Here is a 27149-nt window from a genome sequence, read left to right as displayed (position 1 = left end):
AAAAATATCATCGTTTGCCTTCCACGGAAAATATCCATATAGCGTAAAGAATGGTGATACCAAATATTTGCATTAATTTGTCCGAGTTAATGTAAATAAATCGACGTAAGGATTTCGGTTTCTTCAGGGGGGGTTCACATCGGCGTCGGGTCGACGATGAAGTACCTGGGACTCGTCCTCGACAGCCGATGGAACTTCAAGGAGCACATCCGCCTTTTGGCTCCCAGGTTGGTAAAATTCACCTGCATAATGCGGCGTCTTTTTGCCAAACTTGGGGGGGCTAAATGCTCCCTACCGGCGGCTCTACGCAGGAGTCGTGCGGTCCATGGCCCTGTACGGTGCCCCCGTATGGTCCGCAGCTGTGGCGCGGCGGCAAGGCCGCTTTCTGAACGCGCCACAAAGAGCGATGGCCATACGGCTGATACGGGGATACCGCACGATCTCCTGCGAGGCGGCGGGCCTCCTTGCCGGACTACCGCCATGGGGTCTCGAGGCGAAGGTCCTAGCGTCACTGTATGTGTGGCGCGGGGAGGCGCAGAGCCGGGGCGTAGCTCCGCTACCGCGACAAATTGCCGCGCGGCGGACGGAGCTCCGGCAGAACCTCATGGCGGAATGGCGACAACGACTATCGCAACCCTTGGCTGGGCACGCCACGATAGCGGCGGTAAGTCCCTCTTCGAGGTGTGGCTGACGAGACGTCACGGCGTCCTCTCATTCCGGACGACGCAGGTACTGACCGGTCACGGCTGCTTCGGCAGGTACCTGTATCGGATCCGGGTGGAGGATACGCCCGCATGTTTTTACTGTACGGATCGGCCGGAGGACACGGTGGAGCATACGGTGGAGGTGTGCCCAGTTTGGGCTGAGCACCGCCGTGTTCTCACAACGGCCATCGGTGGCGGAGACCTCTCGCGTCGGGGCCTGGTAGAAGCCATGCTCCGGGGAGAGAGGGTGGGACGCAGTCACCTCCTTCTGCGAGGACGTGATGCTCGCAAAGGAGGTGGCGGAACGGATACGGCGCCAAAGCGCCCAACGTCCCATCCGCCACGGCAGACGCACAAGACGCGGGCGTCGAACGTCTGCTGAGGATCGTCGGCCTCCATAGGCGCGGACCGTCGGGTGACGAGCATTGGGTAGCTCGTCGCCCGAAACACCTAACGGCCCGTGTGTACGGCGCGTAGTGTTCCACGCGCGCCTCGAAGAGCAGTGTCAGCATAATTTGCGGGGCCCTTTAGGGCCGGTGCCTGCCTAGGTCTCAATGCCACCGGATCTTGGACCTAGGCACATAGGCAAAGGATGGGAACACCGTAGGTTCTTAGTCAGTAAAAGTCTGACACGCTCTCCCGCCCATCCCAAGGCGGGAGATAGTCAACTGACGATTTAACTACGTAAAAAAAAAAAAAAAAAAAAAAAAGGATTTCGGTTTCTTTTGTTTTATAGATATCAAAATAACTGGAAGTCACCGACAACATAAAGAAATGAGAGAAATGAAATTCCGTCCTCTGCTCTTTTGTAAAATAGATTATGCATAGGATATATATTTTTCAGCTTTCGATTCTTGGAATACACATCAGAAATATTAGTATAAACCAAACTATTTCAATAACAATGCGACTAACGTCATCAGGTCCGGCGGAGTCTATCTGCACGAGGTCCATGGGAGCGGAATCAGGGGCAGGGGCGGCCGACGCCGCGCTGCTGACCACCACCATCACGCACCAGATAGCCCACCACATCTGGTGACAAACACAAGTTATGTTATTAGCTCGTTTTACTCGAGCACTATAAAACTGATGGAGCTGCTAAAGCCACTAATGAACTACTAATACAATTGAAAGTATAAAAGATATGATGGGAATGTATCAACTATTAGTGACACCTTCATTTTAAGATCTTCAATTCCATATATTTATACACGATTGCAATATAATAACAATTATACATAACATGAGAACAATAATTAATGTGAAGCAAAATTAATAACAAAACAATATTTAATCTCATAAGATCAAAGACGACGGAGTAACTATAATTATAGTAAACTTCATGGTGCATGTGGTTGTGGTTACCCGACAACTCAAAAGGAAACGCCGCGCGTGTTCCAATCTTGTTTTTGTGAATATAATATTGTTATATTTAGACATGGTTACTGTGTAATACCTGAGCTGTGAAATAGGAATTTATCACATAGTGAGTCTAAAATTTCTTATTATAGTTTATTAGCATGTCGTTAATAAAATCTCTGTACAACTTATTATTGTAAGAATGCGTTACTGAGAACTTAATATGAAATGAGAAAGAAATATTACACACATGTTAAGCTTTAATTCCATTAGTGTTTTTGTATAGAAACCTTGTTAATTGAAAATACATACTATAGCACAAGGTAATATTATAATAATACACCTATAGGTATTAAAAAATGCAAAAAATGGAAATCAATAATGTCAGTATAAAAAAAACGAGATTTTCACAATAGTCTCTTGTAGTTTAGTTTTTCTACTGTCAATGTTTGAACAATAAATTGAAATTGAAATCATTGTGCATATTTCAAACAATAGTTACCTAATCCTAGGTGGACTGAGTAACGTGTTTCGATTTGAAAAAACATCCGATTTATCCGGCATTGGAATTGTGTTATATATATTCACATTAACTTTTTCAGTATCACGAAATGAAACGCAAGTAACTTTGATTAAATGTTGTATAGTTAGTTAATATACCATTGCCTATCTCCGTGGTCATATAGAATGAAGAATATTCGTATACCTGGATATTGAGTTGTAAGTATCGGCCAAATAATGAATATTAAAATTTTAACCCACAGTGTGTGCCAGCGAGCGGTCGATCGGTTTGTGACTCTTCACTTTTCGCTTTGATTACGAAAGGCCCCGAGGTGTGTAGTGTGCATTTTTGGTAAATGATCCCATGCATATTCAAGAGCTCACTTTTATTCCTTTCTGGTTGAAACCCCACGCGCTAGCCGCCGTTCACAAGATACATTGTATAAGCTAAATTCTATGGTACAAGCCACATGCAATATTTTTTGTACAAAGCAACCAAGTTTCCGTCGCAATAAGATTATACTTTGACCTTCTCTATGTATTAATTTGGTTAGGCTAGAAAATATTGCACTTTAAGAATAAATATTATCATAGCCAGTCATTAAAATAAGGTACGCGAAACAAAGAGAGAGTCATACATATTTATTGTTTTCTGTTGCTCCCTACCAGCAAAACCACAACGAGTAATCTGAGCCAATCTAGGAAAATAATTATAGATCAATTAATAGTATTGTGCTAAAAGTACGTTTCATCTTTGCCCTACTTTGGTAATTATAGCACACCATAGTAGAAATATAAATTTCGTGTTAGTATTCAATATACCAATATTCTATTGGTTAAAAATATTCCTAGCTTCAATCCGCCAAATGACTGCCTCTGGTTGTCAGATATTCTCAGGTGGAATGCGGCGCGGTGTATGCGAATTTATTCCACATTCGGAGCTGACAATTATTCCGAAGCCCGAAATGACATGCGGACGCTCGTCTTACTAAAAAAATTGCACAATAACAAGACATGCGAACAAGATTTTTTTGTTATAATGATCACAATGTGAACAAATCTTCAACATCAAAGCCGCATTTCGATGATATTTATGCTAAAATTATCTGTACTTACTTACAGGCCAAATTTCTCTGGAATTCCATTGCCTAAATATCAGCAAGGCAAACTTCAACTTAGCTTATACCGGTTGTTACGTGAAATAATTTACTTTGTAGTTAAGTCGAACGTTGGCTATAAATACTTTGTGTGTGCATAGTTAACTCGAGACGGTAGACACTACAGACCAAACATAGAGTAAAGGAATGTCCCGTCGTAGCAAAGGGAAATGAGCGCTGAGCAAACCAATTTATAAATACGCATAGACTATTTTGCAACAGTTTTGCAGATGCGTGTTAGGAATTTATAAATTTATATAATAAAGAATTGAAATAGAACATTGATAATTAAAATACTTAATAATTTTATGAGTCAAAAATACATAAATATAAAAATTATCAGTATTTAGAGGTATAAATAAGTCTCTGATATCAAATAGTTTAGATTATAAGTGATGTTAGTTAGAATAAATATTATATTTTTGTATAATGTAATACCAAAAATTGTCACATGTTAACAATTTATATGTGGTTAAGTTAAAATATTACTTTTACTATGTTACTAAATCATATCTACAGTTATTTAGTGCAATAACGCATCGAAAATGTAATTAATATAACTATAGCGTACATTTAAACACATTAATCGATATTATAGTTATAATTTCTAACATTGTTTACAAAAGCGGCAAGAATTTACTACTTAGCTTTTAACGTTTATGTCTGATTAGAATCTAAGGCCGATAAAATTTTGTTTTATAAAAAAAAATATGTTAATTTTTAATCGTGTAAGAAAATTAGATTTTTTAATAACCGACTGTAAATATTCGTGTAAATGCGTCAACAAGTTGTGTCAACATGATCATCTATTTATTCTTATCATAGTAATGACAAGGATTATATGCTACATTACATAAATTACATTATTGTGCTTATAGCACAAAATACTTGCCAAATAAATGTAATTTGTTATTGAAGTTGTTATCGCAATTTGTTCGACGGTTTAACTTAACGAGAGTGGTCTATTTAGACAGGATCCGTCTCGGCAACTCGACAAACTTTCGTTGTTTATGGTTGGCCACCTGGCCCTTGCGATAAACTCTCGTGAACAAACAGGTACTAAGTGTGGACACGTAATTACTCCGCTCATTTAGCATAAACACACGCGTCCAGCGAGAAGCTAATCAAATTTTTTAAATTATGTTTTTTCTATGGTATAAAATCGCACAGTATTCTATAAATCTCCATTGTTAAAGTGTAACGTTCGAAAGAATTAACTATTATCCAAAACAACATTAAAAGTAAACCCAAAGACGGCGTGCAACAATTTTTTTCTGTCGAGATTACATTTTAAGCATCGTGTCTTTGCTTGCAACGCTCAGCCGCTTAAATAAAACTCCTTTTTTAAATCCTTTTATTTTTTCATATGCTTATTTTCCTCTTTAGCGCGACTGTAGCATGGTATAGAGGATTCATAACTTGGTAGAAAAATTAAAATGATGCTGATAACGTGAACAATATTTTACGTCGGCTGACTGAAACTATGCAATTTTTTAAATTCAAACTGCCTTTCATATCTCACATTTCAGTTCGGTCGTTGAACGTAGAGTTATTAAAATCAAGCTTTTAAAACGTAAATGTGCACACCAAATTAAAAGGCAGTTGTTTCACGTCATTTTTGTGAGCCTAAAACATTGTCTATTGTGCAGTTCTGAAGCTGCTATTATATTCAAAGTGTGTCCAGTGTACCTTGAAATTATTTGACTATCAAAACATATATGTTATTTTACTTCTGACTAAAAAAGTTTTTATTACTCTTATAACAACATAAATACGTATTAATTTAGTATTATGTGAGGCCTATAAATTTGTATCTGTTCGCGGTCTGGGGTTATATTATAATATATATCAGCTGCATACTGCTCTACTAGATTTAAAATAATTTACAAGGCAATTTATTTTGGGCACGATGTGCCATAATTTGTTTTTATATAAACTGCAAATCTATATTGCTATAATATTTCTGAAATCGGGCCAGCAATATAGATTGACAATACTGTTATATGGAAAGAGGATTAATGTAGGTTAAATTATGTTATCATGATACAAAATACATACCTACACTTTTTATAGTAACCTAAAAAATTCGTAACATAAATATTGCCCGTAAATAGCAAAAAAAGTAAACGAAAAAGCTCCTAATATCACTGGGCAATGAATGACACAAATGTTCTATTTAATCAAAATCTCTGAATTGCTTGTAGTGGGACGTAATAAATTTCTTTAGATAAGCCACTTTGTACAAATGCCTGATGACCCCAGGCTACTATAATATTATTGCGTGACATAAGTTTGTCCTTTTTTATTACAATTTTAGTTTATACTTATGACTTGATTTACAACGACTATCTGTTTTTTCCTTAATATAATTTGCTCTTTCGGGAATATAAAACATTATATATGGGCGAGTAATTATTGAAGCAATTCGTTTTTTACGAGTATATAAAAAATTAAGTCAATACGATATTTCACTAAAATTAAATCATATAAAAGTAATCAGTCAATGTGTTACAACGACTAATGTTTTGTTTTTCACCAATATAATATTTAAAAATGGTAAGAGTAATATAATTTACAAGTAATAACTTATCGTATTATTTGTGATTGAAATATGGAAGAATGAAATTTCAAGATCAATTAAATAAAATCAAATCCAATTTCTTCTGTCATCAACGCGATACTTTATTAATTAAGCAAAACGTATATTGCGGTAAATGTTTACTAATGTATTTCTATCCTTTAATTTTAACGCGCTCAAAACGGTTTTTTTAACTAACAACCTAATAACATTTATCGGATAATGAAGAATTAGAAAACACAATGGCCTAAGGTTGATTGAGTATCTCATATGATGAAAAGCAATCAGTTTAGTAAAACTAGGAAATGCTGAAAGCAACAAGTGACACGTTCAGTACATCGTGAACGGACAAATATTGACATCGCAGTAGCCGCTTGCTACAGACCGGAAGCACGCCGCACATGGCGTTTCCGTCCTTCCTTATACTCTGTCTGTATAGTATGGTTCGCAATTTCTCGTGTGTCATTACCCAAAAATATTATTAAACGTTTTTACATTTCCTTTAAATTGTGCTTTAAACATAGTTTTTGCGATTTAAGGACATAGGGCTTTTCTACAATGAGATAATTTTACAACTCTATGTCACTATAGTCTACGTGACTTAAGCTGTAAGAAATTCAGTCAATGTTATTTTCCTAATTTATGTTAATATTTCAAAACACTTATCAAAAATTGTAAACACTTATTGTAATGCGTATAACAAAGTGAAAGAACGAGAATAATGGTGCTAATACAAGTGTATTGTTGCAGACTCTATTCAAACATTAACAAAGACTAACAAAAGAAAGCAAGTGCCCAAACAAAAGGAATATGATCACGATTATAATTATACTCAGCTAATGTTATTTTATGGATACTATACTTCTAATATTTTTACTAACTATATGACGTAACAGCGTAACAAGCGTATAGTCTACGCTTTTAGAATTTAGAAAATCAAGAACTACTAATGAGATAGATTGTTATATGTTATATAAAATTATATCCAGCTTACCATTGTTGAAGAAAAAAGGAAGTAGCGGGGAATCTGAAACAAACAAATACTAGAGTTATTAAAATTGTTGATTGTTCCAGGTCGAGGAATTTGAAATAATTGATGTTAATAAAACTCGGAATGATGCAAGGTAAATTTAGCCGGTGCTGGCTGCACTTCGAACTGGTGGTTAAATTGGCAATTTAAATAAAATACATTAAACTTATAGAAAGTCAAGCTACTTGGTATCTTAACGTCTATCATTTCAGGATTCCATCCTCGCATCAATACAACTTTCGTATGATCCGTAAATTTTCGTTACGTGTAAATGAGTCCGAAAGCATCTCGGAGGCAACAAGTGATACTGACGAAATAACAACGTGAGGTACTGTATCTAACTGTGGAGTCGACACTTTTTTTGTTACTATTTACTGTATTTGAATAAAATTCTATATTTTACTTAATTATAGGAGATGGGTGTGTTTTTGTAACAAAATCCTATACTAGTATATATTTATTTATTTATTCTTCGGCTAAAAATCGTTCCTAAAATATCATCGATTTCATATTTTTTATCTTAAACAGCTGCGATTAAGTACAGTTCTTTAGTAAGTGACCATTATTACTATGTATATGCAACTGTCTCGTTAAATACAACTTTTTACTTTTTTTTAGAGATAAGACGGTCAAATCTAAAGTGTTTTAAAAAATTCTATGTTTTAAGGTACAATTTCCAACATTAAAAAAAACGTCAGTGCAATCTATTCTGAGAGATAAATGTGAATGAGCCATAAAAAACGTCCGTTGATCGCCAGCCGCGTCGATTTTTAGCACTTACGTTCCACATACGAGTCTTTCGTAGGAAGCATCGTAATGTAATTTTCGCTATCATGTCGCTCTCTCAGTGTAAAGGGAAATTATCGACATGACCCAATTTAAACGCTCGCTACCTATCGTATTCAAAACATTTTAGTTTTCCGCAATTCATATGAGCTACTGAATAACTTCTCTCGGTGAACTTGTATTTAATCCCAACCAATCGTATGATGTCTTCATCATCTTAGAAAACTTTGGTTTTAGTCTTTTGATTTCTGTTTCGTAGCACTTTGTAAACTAAATTATAAACACATATCTTCGATTATAATGTAGAGTTGCGTAGTTTACTTGCCATGAACATACCATTATCAAGTACAGAAATATAACAAGGCGTTTAAGAGTGCACGTAACATAAAAATATTTTTTACAAACTTTAAGCCCAAAACATTGAAATACGGTGTGTTTAATTAATATACACTAGATAATTAGAATGATACGAATACAACTTCAATGTTATAAGATTTTTTATTTATCAAAAGTCATAAAAGTATAATTTATTTTATATTCTAATGAGGTTGAAATAATGCCCATCCGAAATATTGAAATGTTGAAAAATATGTTATTCCCTTAGCATTTACAAAATAATAACAACTCCTCCGTAGAGGATTACGCAGTTAAATTTATTTCATAAGATGAATAACATTGTTTCACCAAGTATCCTTCTAAATGGATTTCTACGATTGAAGTATTCGAGATATGCGTGTAAAATTTTATCACAAAGGAAACAAAGGTAGATATTTCATTACTCGGGGATAATACTATATTAATTTATGTACGAATGTTAACGGTTAATGAAATTCCAATTAAACATCAATAATATTGAGGTGTCAGTGATGAGATTGCAATCAGTGAGTGAGTGTGGAGCGTGGCCATGCGAAACTGATTATCGCCAACAATGCTTTTGTCTGGTAGGCACCCTAGCAGCTGATCGATCCCGTCTCAAACACTAGCCACTCCAAATAAATGAACAGATGAATTCCACATCACGTTTGATTCTGATCAACTTTACTGCTCCCTATTCAGTATGTTACGAAAATTAATAGAATCCGGAAAATGGACACATAGCCTTAATTATCAAACAACACATTTGGCTAGTTAAATAAAAGTTCTTCCGTGAAATACGAATTATGTCGGTTAAAGTAAACACAACAATATTTCTAATAGTAAACTTTACCGCAAGACCGACCGCGAAAAGTTAAATTGTAATATGTAAAGGCGCAGTCTTGCGGCCTAATCCAACTCCTGGACAAAGGCTAATAACATAGTTGAAAAACATTGATTTTACCTGATAAGTATGCCCTAGTTCCCCGTATCGTAAAATCAGAAAAGTTATGAGAACGATGGGAGAGACCGTACCTTAAAGAATAAAGGAGCGCTCGTCTTTTGTCCAGTATAAAATCTTATAAAGGAAAAAACGCGTCAAGAAAATTAGGAAATATAATTAAAAATGTACAAAGCTATCGCCAAAGCAATGTCAACGAAACTGCGATCCAAATTTCCGTTTTATAACATTTAAGAAAATCGTCATCGTCAATATTATTATGCCATCGCTCCTGTGCTCATATTCTATGTTGAAAATTCGATTAAATAATTTATCATCAAAAATATTTTTACAAAACCTGACTAAGTTTTAACCGTGCAACCGAATTTTGTACAACGTTTTCAAAGTCAATATTGAACATAATGTCAAGAGTATAAATCAATCTACTTTGGTTTGTATTAGATTCAACATCTAGCTAGCTAGCTATCACATCAGAACTATGATTGATATTATTAATTTAGTATTTATACGGCCAATCATATTACAGGGTGGTTAATAACATAATAATTATTGGATGAGGCGGACGTGATTCGTGTGTGAGATACAGTATTGCTATTGTGAAATGGTACGTGCGTGTTTAACAAATCGATCATATTGATACCAACACTAAGCAAATTACCACTAATATATTACACATAATTTGTGAAAACTGTAGGTATAAATAATAAATACATAATAAATTAATAACAGCCATAAAAATGACTATTGTATTTATCACGCACCTAGACTTTACATTTACAAATTATTAAGCTCCAAAATATTACAACGTGGTATTAATATTTGTCCTGAAAATATTCATCATTATTAACGTGGACAATAATAGAAAAAATATTACGAGCGCGGCGGGCAAATTATTACGACTTTACATGGCATTTCTGTCGTCTGTTGTCTGTCGTAGCAGTTTTTATTAAATTAACTAATTGACATCGACGTTAATATCCAAAAAAGAATGATAATAAATTTTGGAAAAGGCAATAATAATAATAATAATAAGTCACTGTATAATGGTATGTACACGTAGAAAACGTAGAAGTTACAAACACAAACAAAAAAGATTTTATCTACATGGTTTTACTGCAGCGGGCTGTTCATACGCCTACGAGCAAGCGGAGCACTTGGCATAGACGTTGCTCGCTTTCACATTATTTTTTTTTGTCATATCACTTCGCATACAACCCCTGTACGTTTCTATCTTTTGTTGCTCATCACAATCATAAGCATACGAGCATTGCATCAAGTGCACTGGAATAAAAACAGGCATGTCGTATATTTGAACTTCATAACGCAGATTTGAATGTGTTTAATATAAGATAATTATTTAGACTTATGACAAAAACAATTAACTGTATTATAATGACTTCAAAATTGTATCATCTAATTACTGAGAAAAAAAAGGAACAAATAAAGAAATCTTTGATAACATTATCCTATTGTTACTAATCATTCATAAAAATTCATAAGCATTATAATAGGCGATTTTGTCTATATAGCATAATTCAAACCTGTGTACTTTTAAAACTGAATATATTTCTTCGCGTATACATGCAGTAATTAATACCTTAGTTTAAATAGCTTTGCTGAAATAAATTTCCATAAATCTTACCTGTCCTAGTAGTTAATGCAAAATTTAGTTCTTATAAGTAGATATAAAACAACGATAAGACAGTGTCGTCTCATCTATCGTTGATCCTTTGGCTTAGCCTCGCCACTTCGCTATCTTTTGTGAGTCTTGTTATTATCCACAATAGCACATAATCTAACCTTAACATAACAAATATGAATGAGTTTTCTAATCCTTAATTTCGGGATTTTTAGCTTCAAATATTTTGCGTTGCGTCTCTGCAATATTCGTGTTTGAGCTCAGTATTTGAGCCATATTTTAATGTTTGCATTTTCGTATAAAAGTTTAATGCATGTTTTGATATATGGCCGCCACAGTGCAATAATTAAGAAATTCAGATGCAGCTTCATTAATGTAGCTTTGATAATAATAATGAAATGTATTTGAAATGTTTGTTTATATTATTTTTATGCACGTATTGCTATAAACGAAAAATGTATAATAAATTTAATCAAAAATGAAAGTAATCTGATATAATTTAAAACTCCACCTATGGTAGTAAAGATTACAGTCTACAACAGACATAGTTGAGTCTGAATAATGCAATAATTATTCTGTATGAATACTCTTCCTAAACTTTAATCAAGCGGCCTTAATTGCGAGATGTTGAAGGTATTCTCTGGTGAGTCGCGGCTATCATACAAAAACGGCTTAACATTCGAATTCTATTCGTATTCCCTCAATTGGCTTCACAAGCTGCATTGTTCGAGTATGAGCCTCTTTAGTCAAGAAAATAATGAACGTGACCTTACAATCTTCGAAGGGCGCGGAAAACTCACACACATTAAGAAATTACGCCAGTATAATGTGGTGACGTCCTTCACAAATTAATTACGTAAGTAAACACAAAGCAAGCGTGTGACAAAAAGTTTTTAGGTTGTCGATCTGTAGATGCGCACAAAATTGTTACGCTTTTTATTTTATTTTAAGTTTTAGTTATCATGAAACATCATCGCATTTAATAGAGAGTAGAGCTTCGTTTTTTAAATATATTACAGGATACACAACGATATAAAAATTTACTACTCTATCGGGCGCACACGTCTACGTCATATTACTTACGTGCCACCAACTTCAAAATTCCTTTACGATAGTAACGAGCTGTGACAAACACTGAGAATACACCAAGCAATAATGGTCAAGGAGTTTTAAGTTTCTACAAGGCAATTTCTGCAAAAACTAAAATATATTAAAAGTTGTAAATAAATAAGTAACAGAAATAACATTTTAAAGACTCAAGATTATTTTTGTAACAGAATTGTCTACACTGTCTTCATAAATGAGAATGATTTAATTGGTAGATTCCATTACCGAGTCACAAGATGTAATAAATGCCAAAATTATAGTGTTAAATCACTTTAGTAATTGAGTAGAAACATAACATGGTTAAAAACTTTATAAATTCTAATATTTTCGTTCAAAAGTGTAGGTATGTTATCTATATAAAGTGCTACCATATAAAAAAAGATGTTTTTAAAAATAGTTCGACGTTATTCTTCTTAGGACATCCTACGTATAAAGTCCTCACCGGAAAAAGTGAAGAGCCGTAATGGAATTTACTCTCAATTTTCCTGAACGGAAAATAATATAGCTGATTTTCTATCAATACTACTACAGAAGAATATAGAGTCATGTAGAATCCAGTGGCCCCATTAGTTGGGGCATTTAATTACGGTTTTGTTCTAAAACTAAAGCTCTCAACAAATAAAGTTGAAATTGTTTAAAAAATATTTAAATTATATACTTACATTTCCCTTGTATATTCTACCTTATGAGCGCAATTGGATGTCCGTATAAATTCTAGCTTCTTAGTAGAATATTGGGCGTAAAATAATACAATGAGCTCTCTCTACGGAGGGTGCAGGCTCACAGTTAGGGTGGGCAGATGTTTATAATAAGATAATTTGTATGACGTAACATGATGTTAGCTAAATCCACACAAATAGACCATGTTTAAGTTAGTTACAATCGCCACAAGCTATGCTTAATATCGCTGTGACGTCATCTCATAAAATTGATAAGGGTCATGCAATAATTTTAATAATCCGTCAAAAGCACACCTACATCATATTAGACTCCCCAGTGTTCGGATATATGAAGTACGTTCAATTTTCAACTTAACTGGTGTTTTAATAAATTCAATATTGTGTCGTTGAGTGTGAAGTGAAGTGAATATGTGGAGTGGCTGTTACAAGATCGTTTGCCGCCGTGGTGTACGCGGTACAAGTGACTCAACGCGGTACAAAACAAGTATCTTTCTTTGAAATTTCATTAAAATGAACATATCAAGAGAACAATGTTCAACAGTGTATACTGTTGGCAAAAATGACAACAAATACACGTTTATACGTCTTAATCATGCTATTGCATATTATTTGCCATTAATACATAATTACACAGCATAAAAATACTGTATTTTAACATCTTATTTATTTTTATAGCTATACAATTCCGATACGAAACAAATATTTCATATTTAGACAACTTTTTAGAATAACTTATAGCTATCGTTCAAATTCATGTTAACCAGTCTATTTATATGACAAATGAATAAGCATTTTTACAACAAAAGTAGGTAGATATTTTCGTTTAGTAAGCTCATTACAAAACTCTCAGTCCATAGAGTCTACGAAGCGGCTCGTATTTTGCTACGGATATTCTCATAGGGAGTTTGTAGCGCTTCCTTTTTGTTCCTAGATATATTTATATGTCATCATATTCATAAATTATAACAATGTTGTGTTGACAGAAAGTTGTTTAATTTAATGACAATAGTTGTGTACTTACACAACTATTGTCATTAAATTAAACAACTTTCTGTCTACATATTTGACTTTAATGTTTTTCAATATGGTAAGTAAAAAATAATCTCAAGTATGTATCCTACAAACATAGTGTTACCCGCAGTTAAGAATTGTAACGTCTGCACTATAAAGGCGTTGAAATAAAATATTCATTTTAAAACAATAAAGACTATACCTAATTACTATTTTTATAAAAGCCTAAAATAACTTAAATGAAATTAACAGGGAATATGCTTTTGTTTCAGACGGTAAGAACAAAGTCGGGTGCTAAACGATATTGTAATTAATACTCAATTAATCACCTCGAAGTAATTTATTCAATAACTCCTAACGATTCGTCCGACTCTTTAATAAACCCCTCAAAGGTAAGAGGTGAGAAACACAAATGGGCTTTGTTGCTCACAATTTTGAATTGAACTAAAAAATATCGTAATCCCACCTGCTGCCAAAATGACGTTTCAAAACTAATTTTGAATTTCAAAGCAAATAATTTATTGCATTAATTTATACAATAAGTGTACCTTTTCCATGATTCATTTATACTACTTGTTTTATATTATTCAGTACGTGGCCGGGGTACCTACTTGCCTAAGTTTTCGGTTCATTTTGTTACAAATCTACTGGCGACTAGAATTAATTGAGCGTTGGTGACTGGCAAGAGTTGAGATTAATGGGCTATTCTTACGTATTGGAGTAATCAACCAGTTGAAACCGATACAACCTAAGGTAATACGAATTCCTAATTAGTTTTTATACTCACTCCCAAATTTATGTATAAAGAGAATACTAATGTTGCTACTATTGTAGATATATATTACAAGAATTTTTATAACCCACGTCGGAGCATCAACAATTTGAAATCACAATCTCAAAATTTTTATAAATATAAGATGTTCCGTGTAAGTTAATCACAATAAAGATCTAGATAAAGAATATATCTCATTAAGCTGTCTCGAGCAGATGAACTTGGGTTGCTTGTTGGAGCTCTTTAACAGATAGTACTAAACGTCGTATTTATGTAAGCTTGAAACGAGTTTAACGACAATACTGTGCAACCCTGTGTCTCCACGTTTCTATATTGTTCACACCCGTGTCACAAGCAACATTTATATGTTAATTTTATCGTAACTCCGACGAAAAGATGAGTAAAAGTGCAAATTATTATTAGAAGAGGGACCCAGTGATCATAACAATATATGTTTATTAAACCCGCACGCCACTCATTTGTATAATTTTTACATTTTAACAAACATTTCCATTCTGTATCATTAAATATCAACTTGTTGCGCTGTTTTTAGGCCGGAAATAATATCTTAATACTGAAATATATATTTGAGCACATATACCTATTGATCCTATGTGACATGTATAAAGTATTAGATAATTATTTGAATCAATATTTAAAGCTCATTAACATTATTGTAAATGAAAAAGATAATAATAATATGCCGCTATCGGTCATCGGTAATGAGTAGACTTATAAATGAAAACATGAACTGTTTCACAAGTTACATCCTGTAACATACATAGTTTTCGTGGGCTTAAGTGAATTTTGGAACAAAACAAATAAAAGTTTGCGAACAATGCGATCGAATAGATATTTGAAAAATTTGCATACGACTTCAATAATAGATTTTTACTGACTGACGTAGTAAGGGTTTGTTCCACTGGGATACCGGATCAAAAACCCGTCCGACTTTAGCTTTATCTCCAAATATCCGCGATAAACGAAACATTTATATATACATGATCCTGTTTATTCTTCCCCGCGAACCATTTGTAAGGCCCCGTGACTTGTAAGCACGATTAACCCACGTACCTAGTTACGCGTTGTAGTAAAATATTGCTCTTGACATTTTTGTTTTAGCTTCAATAACGTCTAAGTTAAATTTTATTTTCTTATTGTCAAGTCTTTATCAATAAAGTATATAACAATTTATACTCAATGCGTGACTACAGTTAAAGTAGATATTTTACAAATGACGAGCGAAAATAAAATTCAATACCTAGTCTTGCCATAAATATTGTAATAAAGAAAAAAGAAAATTGTTAACTGCAAATAACATTTATTACTTTTACAGTGTGTCAGTTTAATACATAAATATAAAACAATTAAAAATATAAAAAGCTTATTCGAAGTGGTCTCCATTGGCTGCAATACAGTCCTTTTAAACGATGAGGCCAGTTATCAATAGAAGCACGCACTCTTTCCATGGGAAAATTCTTCACTGCCAATCGTATAGATTGTTTTAGGGACTCCAAATTATCATGGCGTTTAGAGCAAGCTGTACTCTCTAAAACTGACCACAAATCATAATCCAGCGGATTAAGATCGGGACTAGACGACGGCCAGTCTTCAGCTCTGATGAAGTCCGAAACGTTCGATTCCAACCAAGACTGCGTGGACCGAGCTTTATGACCCGGCGCCGAGTCTTGCTGGAAGGACCATACTTGGTTATTGAACATGGTGATGTTAAGGGGCTTAACTACCTTCTCAAGAATGGTATCTTGATACACTTGTGCCGATGTTTTGATACCTTTTTCACAAAAATATGGCTCAGTCACTCCTTCATAGCTAACACCCCACCAAACCATCACTGAAGTCGGATAATGTCCACGTTGCACTCTGTCGACTAATTGGGAAGCTTCCTTAGAGCTTTGAGCATAAATACGGTCATTTTGTTTGTTAAAATGTTGCTCAATTGTAAAAATTTTCTCATCCGTAAACAAAATTTTTCTGTGACCTCCCTTTGCGTACCGCTTCAGTAGTTGTTTCGATTTTACCACCCTATTCTTCTTTAAATTATCAGTTAAGAAATGGCCAGTGCGTCTCTTATAGGCTGCAAGTCCTAAGTCATCTTTTAAAATACGCGACATGGTTCTAGGTGCTATCTTCATTTCCCGAGATAAAATCTTTTGCTTTCGGACAGGATTTCTTCGAATTCTTTCCCTTACTGCTTTGACCACCTTTTTCGTACGAACACTACGTGGACGGCCAGATCTTTTTCTGTCACAAACAGAGGAGGTCTCATTGTACCTATTAATAGCCCGGTACACAAACATTTTACTAATACCAAGTGTATGGAGAGTTTTAAAAATTGCATTTGGCTCCATACCTACTTTGTGTAATGCTATCACAGCGATTCGGTTCTCTTTATCACCCCACACCATTTTAATATCGCAAAATATTTTACAATGTATTGGCGCCAAAATGAGAAAACACAATGAACAATCGTATAAAAATGACAGATTCGAAATTCAAATGTAATATTTTTTTATAATTAAGTGTAACAGTATTTATGGCCAGACTAAGTATAAACTATTATACATCGCTATAGTAAAGTTACTAATCGTAAATGAGGGAGTCGGTCAGGACCCGCATTAAAAGTTTCTTAACTGAAATTTCACATGAATGCCTCTCGTATTGGTGCGAAAGGTTTAGAATTTAGAACATTTTATTGGATACACAAAACAAAAAAAATAATTTCTAACCAAAACAATGTATCATTCTGATCAGAGTTTATACGTTGGTGTTTAAATCCTCGGATAGTTTTGTCAATTAATCACCAAAAATGTCTCTCTGAATGGAAGTTACTATCAGCATTCATAGCAGACAAATACATTTATCAAACGATTGAAAGAAGCTGATCCCTTAAGCCGCTCCCGAGTTGCTTTACAGCGTTTAGAAGAATTATCTTTAAACCGTCTACGCTCGCCACTTGTAGAAGCTGTCGACGGAAAAATTAATGAGGGATGTAATGACTACTTGGCAATTTAACTGACAAATTGTTCTCGGTAACCTGTGATTAAGTAACACGTTTTACAGCTTTGATGTTATTGTTAGAATCCAACAACGTTGTACTTCAATTAATTTAACTGTACTTGTCGAGTAACCTTATTACGCATTTTGGTATCATTCATTTTGGTTGTATTTAATAAATTTAGAAAGTTAAGGTAAGTAACCACTCCTTTATGTTTAGTTGCCTTGTATAATTTCTAAGAACAATAACAATGCAATTATATTATGAAGTAAAACACAAAACTTCATTAGAAATTATTCCTCAGCCCCCATGCATATTATTATCTATGCTTTTCCTTTGACATATAAATACATAAAAATAATTTAAAGTTTGAAGTAGTTCGTAGAATTATTTGCTTTTGCCGTAGATCGCAAATCATCGTATATTCATTTATTACCTACTTCATATCATAAGTAGCTTTTGCTCGTGGTTTCGCCCGCGTCGAGAGTTTTTCTAAAATAAAAGTCCCGCTATATAAATTAAAAATAAATTAATTCCCAGGATAAATTCTCAATGTCCTTCGCTGGATCGCAAACTATATACATGCCAAATTTGATCAAAATCTTTTGGGTAGTTTTTATAAGAATTTAATATTTAACAAATCATAAGAGCCTTCAGAAAATTTACTTTATTTGACACAGTACATATTGAAAACGATACTTTTCCTTCTGTTATAATAAATAACATTAAATGTTTGGTCTGTAACTGAATTCACCGTATCACAATTCACATAATTTGTGAGGCTCTTCGCAATCTCTACAGGTGTGACTTTTTATGGGTGTATGATAGGCTCACGTCGAAAATTCAATTTGCCAACGTAAAATACTGCGTCGCGATGACCCCAACCTACAATACCTTTAGATATTGCCCGTCAGTATGGCAAGGGTACTTGTGCGTTTGACAGGAATTGCCGATCGAATTAGTCGTTAAAGAAAACCTCTTGGTTCTATCGCTATATTTTTCTACTACCTACGTAATGCTTTTGTTACAATATTGTTCTTATAAAACAGAAGCTAATACTGTATTTATTATATAAAAACCATTTGTTACATGTCGATATATTCTTTTTCCTATATTCTAATTATCGTTTTCTAGAAATTATGCTCAAAATAACTAGAACATTTCGAAATATAAATCTATTTCTAGCTGCTCTTAATGACGTCTCTTCGTTAATGGGAATATAAATAACGTACAGACATATCTATAATCTCTTTACTTGCCATTCTGGTCACCAACGCAGTTTTTAAAAAGCATTTTAATGGAAACTAACTTTTTAACAACTATAACACTTGAAGAACTTCCCAGCGAGTGACTACCAAGAAAAGCTTTTACTTGTAAAAACGATCATAGTAAGCAACAGTAGCAGCTGCACCGTCGAATGGCACCAACCTTGGAGATTTGTGGTGCAAAGAAAACTAAAAGAGATAATATTTTAATTTGATTCTACAGTCTAAATAAATATGTAATGGACAGGGGGTATCGGCGACAGAAATGGATAATGTTATGTTTTAGCGTTATATGTACTCATACTATCTTTACCAACATATAAATAAGAAAGAGGATTTAATTTACTATCATACAGTACTCTTTAGTATGACAGGGCGACAAAGAGGCTTACATTTCTGCTTGTTATATAACACAAAGCAATTCTGCAAAGCCAAGCTACCGAATTACGAGGTTTACAAAAGAGTTTGCTAGAAAGTTATACAGTACGTATGTATGTATTTTCATGCAGCATAAATGATTTGTAAAAACCATCAGTCATAGAACAAAACATGATAGTTACCTACTACGTATTAAATCATTATTATAACAAGTTAAACACGGCTTCTGTGCTTAAACAGTGTGTACGATTTACATTGGCCAGAGTTCAGCTTGTTTGGGTGCCTGGGTGACCTAGATTTGAGTGGATTTCCATTTCTGGTAGCTAGGGACTCAACAAGTGGGGGCCACATTTAACAGACATATTGGGAAACCCAGTTATTGGTCTATCGATGCGAGTATGGAAATTATTTTTAAGTGTCTATTACAACGATGAAATTACACCGTAGTCTGTGTAGATATCATAAATCATAATATATTAACGGAAGCCAGAATAAACATGTTTGCAATCTTTCAATTTTCATTACTAATCCTTTTAAGGAAGATAAAAGTATCCAACAGAAACGCATAATCCACTTAAATTTAACAAAGAGATGAAGATTCTGTGATGTGCGACGAATCTTGCTTCGAAATGGCATTTACAAAGATCAATATTCAACTTTCCTTGCCAATGAATTATGTTGAATATAAATCAATATTTTTAAAATAAATATATGCTCACTATAAAACTCTATCAATTTATTTGTCACTTAAAAATTAATAACTCAATTAAAATATATAATCTGCAATTTAACATACACTTTGATTGATAACTTGTCCTGAAGGGTACAATAAGTTATAAAATAAAACTTATTTATATTTATTATGAAAATATAGCAAAATACCAAATGCACCGAAGCGGAAGACCAAACAGACAATAAAACATTTGTTGAAATGTGAATTGAAGTGGAGTAGAAAAATGCCTACACCAGATCCGCCCACTCCACCGCCTGACATCTCATTGTCGGTTATTGTTACAAATAAAACAATCAGCTTGATATCTTCATCTGTTTTACATCATATTTTGCATTAGTTAGCTTACATTTTTTTATACATTACACTGATTACTTAGTTTAGGTATCATCCCTTCTGTTTTTAAAAGTTCTGGCGAGTTTATAAAAAGATAACATTTAATTAAAACATTCATCAAAATTTTTCTTTTGTTCATTACCTACTTTGAATGTTGGTATCTTGTACTTAATATTGTAAAGAAATTAAAGATAAAATATTCTGAAACAAAAATGTGCGCAATCTATGCTAATATTTATAAACAATTTGAAACTTTTATAAAACAAATATTTACATTTAGACTATGTTTTTAATTTCGCCTAAGCAAGGGCCTTCCAAAACTTATTTAGAAAATTTCGTCGAAAAAGTAGAAGAAGTCAATACAACTGAGTTATTGTACCGAAGCAAACTGCTATACTTATATCAAAAGGAGTCAAGGTAATAACCATTAGCATACCTACACAGTTTTATGGCCAGGCTTAGGAGCCTGCTAAAACTAGCTAAACTGCTAGGACTAACCCGATAAAATTATGATTTTTAGCTCAACCTACTAGGTTTGGAATAGTAAAAATTGTATATTTCAATGGACTATTATTTGGGTCAAAAAATTTAATGGAATCGTCATTCACGTGTTAATAATAATTCCTGTCATTTAGAAACTAGAATTTTATGTATGTAAGTAATATTAAAATAGCGCCATAAGTTAATTCATTCTCTTGTGAGCAAACGAACCTTCATTCAATATTAAAACTGTAATTACATCCGGTTGTGCCAAATCACATAATTATAACATCCAAAAGGTGAGTTAATGAACTTTTGTGTTTTGCAATAGATAATCTTTTCCTTGCTTTAATTTTGAGCAGGAAATGAAGAAAGTTCATCCAGGAAAGTTAATTCGGAGTGGATTGTGCAGTACTTCTTAAAATATTTTTTTTAGTAATTATAGGTACATTTAGGTACCACTTTGAGAAGCTACTAACGAAATTACTTAATTCCGATATCAGTTGAAACTATACATAATATTTTAGTGAAGTAGACAAGCTGCGTCTAAGTAATTGCGAGCAAGCCTTTAAGAATAACTTCGTTGTAGTAATGTTATAAGGCCTTCAGGCAGTGGTCGTTCCGGAGCACCGCGTATTTCCGACTTACACAAGCTCAGTAGGCATCCGTAGAAAACCGCTGGAGTATAATTTGGTGTGTAGTTATTTATAAATGTAACGTAAAAATAATATACACCAGCCATTTAAAAAAGACGAACTGACAAAACAGATTTCTGGCACTGTATATGTACTTCGTGCGAACAATTCATTAAATATGATCCCCCGAAACAACGGCAGTTATTGACCAAAACTTAATTCATTTCGTGTAATGATAAAATAATTAGTAATCTGGCTTGGCTGAACGGCGGCTTCACTTTTACGGTTTGCGTATTTTTTCCAGTCCACGGAGTTATTCATTTATTTTAAAAATTTCCTCTCATCTCTAATTTGCCTTGCTGTTTTAGTCTTCCAATAAGCGGATGACCAACATTCGAGTTAGAATTTCGGCGATCCAACCAATTTGAAATTGTACTCACCTCGGCTCGTACGTGTGATCGCACTGCCAGCCGCGAACCGCCATTTTTAACGAACTTCCAAAAAAGGAGGTTCTCAATATTTCAGAAATAATGTAACCTAATAAATGTCTTTAATATACTTACCTAACACAAACATTTAATCGTTTTATATATATATATATATATATATATATATATATATTATATTATATTATTTATATATTAAACAGGTATATATATATACATATACCTGTTGTATATACCTAAACAGGTATATATATATAGCTTTAATAGTTGTAACTTATTTCAAGAGTTTTTTATACGCTAGCTTCAGCATTCAAAAAAAATACGAAAATATACCTTCAGAGCTGGTATGTTTGTCATCCATTTATGGTGAAAATAGTTTTTTTCAAATGATATATCTTGAGAGATTGTTAAAATTAATAAGTTTGTCCAGTGGCATTAATATAAACAAAAAGCAATCTTGTATGCCAGAGAACGACCACCAAAGTAAACGGTATATAGTTACAAGTAAGTACTTACAAAATACAATATTTGACAAGTGATAAATGTCTCCAAACGATGGACGAATGTATAAGAAACTAAGACTAACAGATTATCCTTTTTTTCCAAGCTATTGTATGATATATACTACCGAGTACTGTAATCATATATTTTAAGTACAAACTCATGTTGTAGTAGGAATGATTTGTGTGAATTTTATTAAGTATACCTAGTGTAGTAAGAGGATAATATGTTAAAATGACAGATTTATGAGCGATATATCGAGGGGCAACAGCTGCGTTTATGCATCACGCTCTTTACGACCTGGATTTAATCACGAACCAATTACTGAGACAATACTTTATATCGTGAAGTGGAACCTTATATATCACTTGTTTATATGTATGCGGAAACTATTTTGCCCTTAGCACAACGGCTGACAACACCAAAATATTACAATAACTGTTGATTGTTTGAGGGCAAACTATTCCTACTCTCCGACGCTAAATTAATTTACTTATCAAAGTGCCTCCAGGCACAAGCATTACCACCAAATACTATTTGTGTACACTATTATAAGACAATTTATGTATTTGCAATTGTCATAATATCTGAAATACTTCTCGATGTTTTTCCAATAGAACTTACGTAATAATGAAGTCTACTTCTGTACGCATTTAAGTACTATGCATGGTTTAAAAAAAACACTGTTATTATAATTCAGCGATTTAAGTTTACATTATTTAAAACAACTGTAGATACTCGTATGCTAAGAATGTTAGAAACATAAATGTTATAGTGAAACATTTTTTACATTGTGAAAAGTTGTATTAATATATATTATAATGTATATTACTTATGACTAAAGTTGTTTAGTAATAGTGTGTTCAGTAGCAACTGTTACAACCTAATTGTAGATCTTACTAAACTTTTGATACTTAAAAAGCTAATCATGTTTCAGTTCTGTCGTAAGAAACTTTAGTGAGCGGACGAGATTAAAGTTTAGCACTAACGCATCAACATAATGCTACATCCCACCGCCTTTCTCTAAGACACACAACACTGTCAATAAATTTTAAATAATCCCAACAAATTGGCTGTTACTTAGATCCAAGCAAGAATCCTAGGCAAGAAAACACTTACTTAAAATGTTTTATATAAGTATTTAAAGTATTTTTATATTTCATGTAGCATGCGAATGAGTAAGCAAATGGTACATTTGAGTGTAAGTGGTCGCTTCTTACCGCCGAGAATACATTTTCAAGAAGCTTGAAGTATCCTAAGTGCAAAACTGATAAATTTAGCACTAACAATTTATAAAATAAGCGAGTAGTTTCGTATGATTTCTTCCGTCTGTCAATTAAACTTCTTAGCAATTAGGTATATCATTATTGTGTAGGATATTAAATAAAATTAGTTTATTACACGTATATTTAAAATAAGTAATTTAACAGGCCTCAGTAATATAATAGTGAATTTGTTCAGTCAAAGTGTTTGCAGATCATGGACTTTATATAGAGGAATTGGTTATCTACATCTCGCGTATAAAAACATTAGATATCTATAGCCGTCTGCGTTCGCCGCACAGCTCTAGCAAATGATTAACTAGATCTCTATTGACAAGAAAGTTTACGGGATTAGGCGAAAGGACAATTAAGTGATAACAATTAGAAAATGATCAGAAACGCTTTGGCGTGCATTGTGATTATTCGAAACTCGTCAGAAGTCGATCCATTGTTTCGACCAAATCCACTCGTCGCGTCGGTCGCTATTCTGACTCAAACTTTGACAAACCCGACTATTTTTTAAATATAATAAACGATATGGAACTGTTAAACCTTGGCGACGTTAAATATATGATCTGTTTTATAAATTTTTTGCAATGTTAATCCATTAGTAAATACGATGAGCTACGGTAGAAGCAGAGTTATGGTGTTTTAGAAAGCAACAAAAGTATGAATTAACTGTTTCATATGCAACATATGAATTGTAAAAGTCATTTAATCAGCACGTAGGTACGATTACTTTCCATGACGTACTTTTTTTCAAGGTATTTGGGGTCCCCCCAAATATCATCCAGATGTAGGAAATCTCAATCTAATCCCTTAATCATATTACTTAGGGGAAGCGTTATTCGAGATAAATAATTTATATTATGAACGTGCAGATTTCGGTATTTGAGTAGTTAATTATGTATATAAAAATTATATGCGAGGTCCAAAATTTACACATGGAACAGTCTTTAGAATCAAAATATAGGCAAAAAATATAAGTTATCTACAGAGAATTTAACCCAATTCTACTTGGGTCCTTTATATTCCTACAAAACGTTTGATAACGAATATAACAAGGAAAGTTACCTAAATGTGTCCCTATCAAAATGTCTCTTTCGTAACAATGTCAATGGAAGTAATCAGTCACATATCATTTAATTTGTTATCCGGAAATATGATTAACGAGGAATTATAAATATATTTAAGTAATCTTTCGTTTTTGTTTTCTGACTCATATATACATATTTTATTTTTCGTTTCAAGTTTCCACTTGGAGGATTTATGATAAATTAATAATATTTTCCCACATTATTTACGTATTGTGTGAAACTACTACAGCATATTAACATTGACTATACTGTATTTATGATACTTAAGTTTATTGTAAACGTTGGACAAGTATTAATAAACCAATACCAGGAATTCAACAACTTGGCCTTGTACCATTATATATTTAGGAAGTCAACTTAATATGTAAATTTGGTAGATTTTGTTCCCCGGTCAAGACCCGGGAACAAAATCTAGCAAGAGTACTTCGTAATTTCAACTGTTAAGAAGTGAGATTTCTTTTTTACTGGGTATAGTGTTTTTGTGAATAACAGCTATTACTATTACTATTACTATTTTTCTATATGTTGTCCGTACCATTTTTTCCAAAATCACATCGACGTAACAACGAGAAAATTATGTGGTTACAAGATAAAGAGATAAGATTTAAACGCAATAGCGTTCGTTATTTGCAATAATCGACTGTAATAATTATATCTCTACAGCGCCGAAGCATTCTTAAAGCTCAGTTAATAATTACATATTATATTATTTTGTCTCATGAAATTTAAATTCAGAATGAATTATTAAATAGGATCTAATGATCTAAGTCTCTAACGTTTAATACAATATGGTAAATATTGAATCGCACCTGATAATGCATGCCTGCATGATGAAATAATCTAATCAAATTGACGGTTTATTCATTCCTTACTATTACATCATTATCTGAATTTAATAATAGTTTAACTGAACAAACTTATATACATATAATATAATATCAGCCCTGTATTATATACTTGCCTACTGCTGAGCACGGGCCTCCTCTACTACTGAGAGGGAACAAACAAACAAACAAACTTAAATGACAAAAAATATTGGAACTAAAATATAAATATTTTTTAATAATTGAATGTGTTAAAACAGGCATTTGGCAGCATTCGGTGCTTACCAATAAATTACAAAAAAATATAAACGACTAAAACGATGTTCACAAATTAAGTAAAATATAAAAAAAAAAGGAAACGCAGATCTGATTTCTAAACGTTGCAAATGACTCAACAAATATTGATTTTGGTCTAGTGACACAGTTATTTCGTAAAAAAAATTGTATTAGATTTGAAACAATGAAAATATAAAACTCCAAATTATAAACTAACTGCAAGGTGTTTAATTTGAAATTACATGTGCAGTAGATAGTTACAACATTTTAAAACATAAAATTCAAACAAAAAAATTGCCTTTTTTATCTAAAAATACAGTTCATAGATTTTTATAACTAGTATAACAAAATAAATCATGTTGCTTGTTTTTCTACTATAGAACATACATAACTCGTTGTGAATTATCAACCATAGTGACAAATTAGGAATTAATACGATACTCACCTACGTGGAAACACGGAGTTTTGTTTTGTAACGCGAAAACTTCTCAACTAACGAAAAGTATGCAGCGAAAATTTATAGCAATAAAAATACACTGAATAAAACTTGGACACAACTCACTGGAGTTTCGATGTTATAAAATAAAATTTTGATAGTTGTTGATTATACGGTCAGTTGCATGTATTGTAGATCGTGAAGTTCTCTGTTGGAACGTTTGGGCGCGCCAAAGTTGTGTGACGACGAAGCGGAGCGGCGTGCTTATATCTTGCTGAAAGTGGAGCCTGCACGCATGCGCCGCAATCATTCAACTGCCGCTCTGAATGACCGTCCCGTAAATATCAAATATTTTTTTTATAATATATATATATATTTTTATAATTATCGTTGACATCTAAATCATAAGCCCAATTTTTCTAAAACTGATATTCGTAATAACATTATCGCATAACATAGATTTAACACAGTCTTAAAGATAGAATAATAGGTAAACGCATATTTTAATTACTTTTTATCAATCTTAATTAAAGTTACAATTGGCGCTTGTGCATTTTTTTTCGGTGTTTGTATAGGTAAGGAAAAGGGTAAAGTAAAGTATAGTAATGCCTTGTACTAACTTGTAACGTTAAATATTGTTTTATGATATCAAACTACGGTAAACTAAAAGCAACGTTGTTGTTTCCTCCTTCTCTATCTACATATAATAATATGTAGAGTCCTCAAAACTCTTTAAAAGAATTTGCGTTATACAAAAAAATGATTATATACTTAAGTATATTGTAACAAATATAAGTGTCGTTGATTTATTTTCATACAACTTTTTAT

The 27149-nt window shown here is 33.2% G+C and overlaps 1 protein-coding gene across 3 annotated transcripts in view; it reads right to left on the bottom strand.

Moving 5' to 3' along the window:
* Nucleotides 1–26544, bottom strand: part of LOC115450429 (diuretic hormone 1-like) — a 34199-nt gene extending 7655 nt beyond the window's left edge. For all 3 annotated transcript variants that reach the window (XM_030178445.1, XM_030178446.2, XM_037444258.1), the window contains exons 1-3: nt 26331–26544; nt 7294–7326; nt 1620–1736 (exon numbers count right to left, since the gene is read on the bottom strand). In XM_030178445.1, the coding sequence (XP_030034305.1) occupies nt 1620–1736; nt 7294–7296 (120 nt within the window). In that variant the 5' untranslated portion in view covers nt 7297–7326; nt 26331–26544. The remainder of the gene's footprint in view (nt 1–1619; nt 1737–7293; nt 7327–26330) is intronic.
* Between the last annotated feature and the right edge of the window lie 605 nt (nt 26545–27149).

Source organism: Manduca sexta, chromosome 28 (assembly GCF_014839805.1).
Source record: "Manduca sexta isolate Smith_Timp_Sample1 chromosome 28, JHU_Msex_v1.0, whole genome shotgun sequence".
NCBI classification, from domain to species: Eukaryota; Metazoa; Arthropoda; class Insecta; order Lepidoptera; family Sphingidae; genus Manduca; species Manduca sexta.
This window is presented reverse-complemented; position numbering and strand designations above follow the sequence as displayed.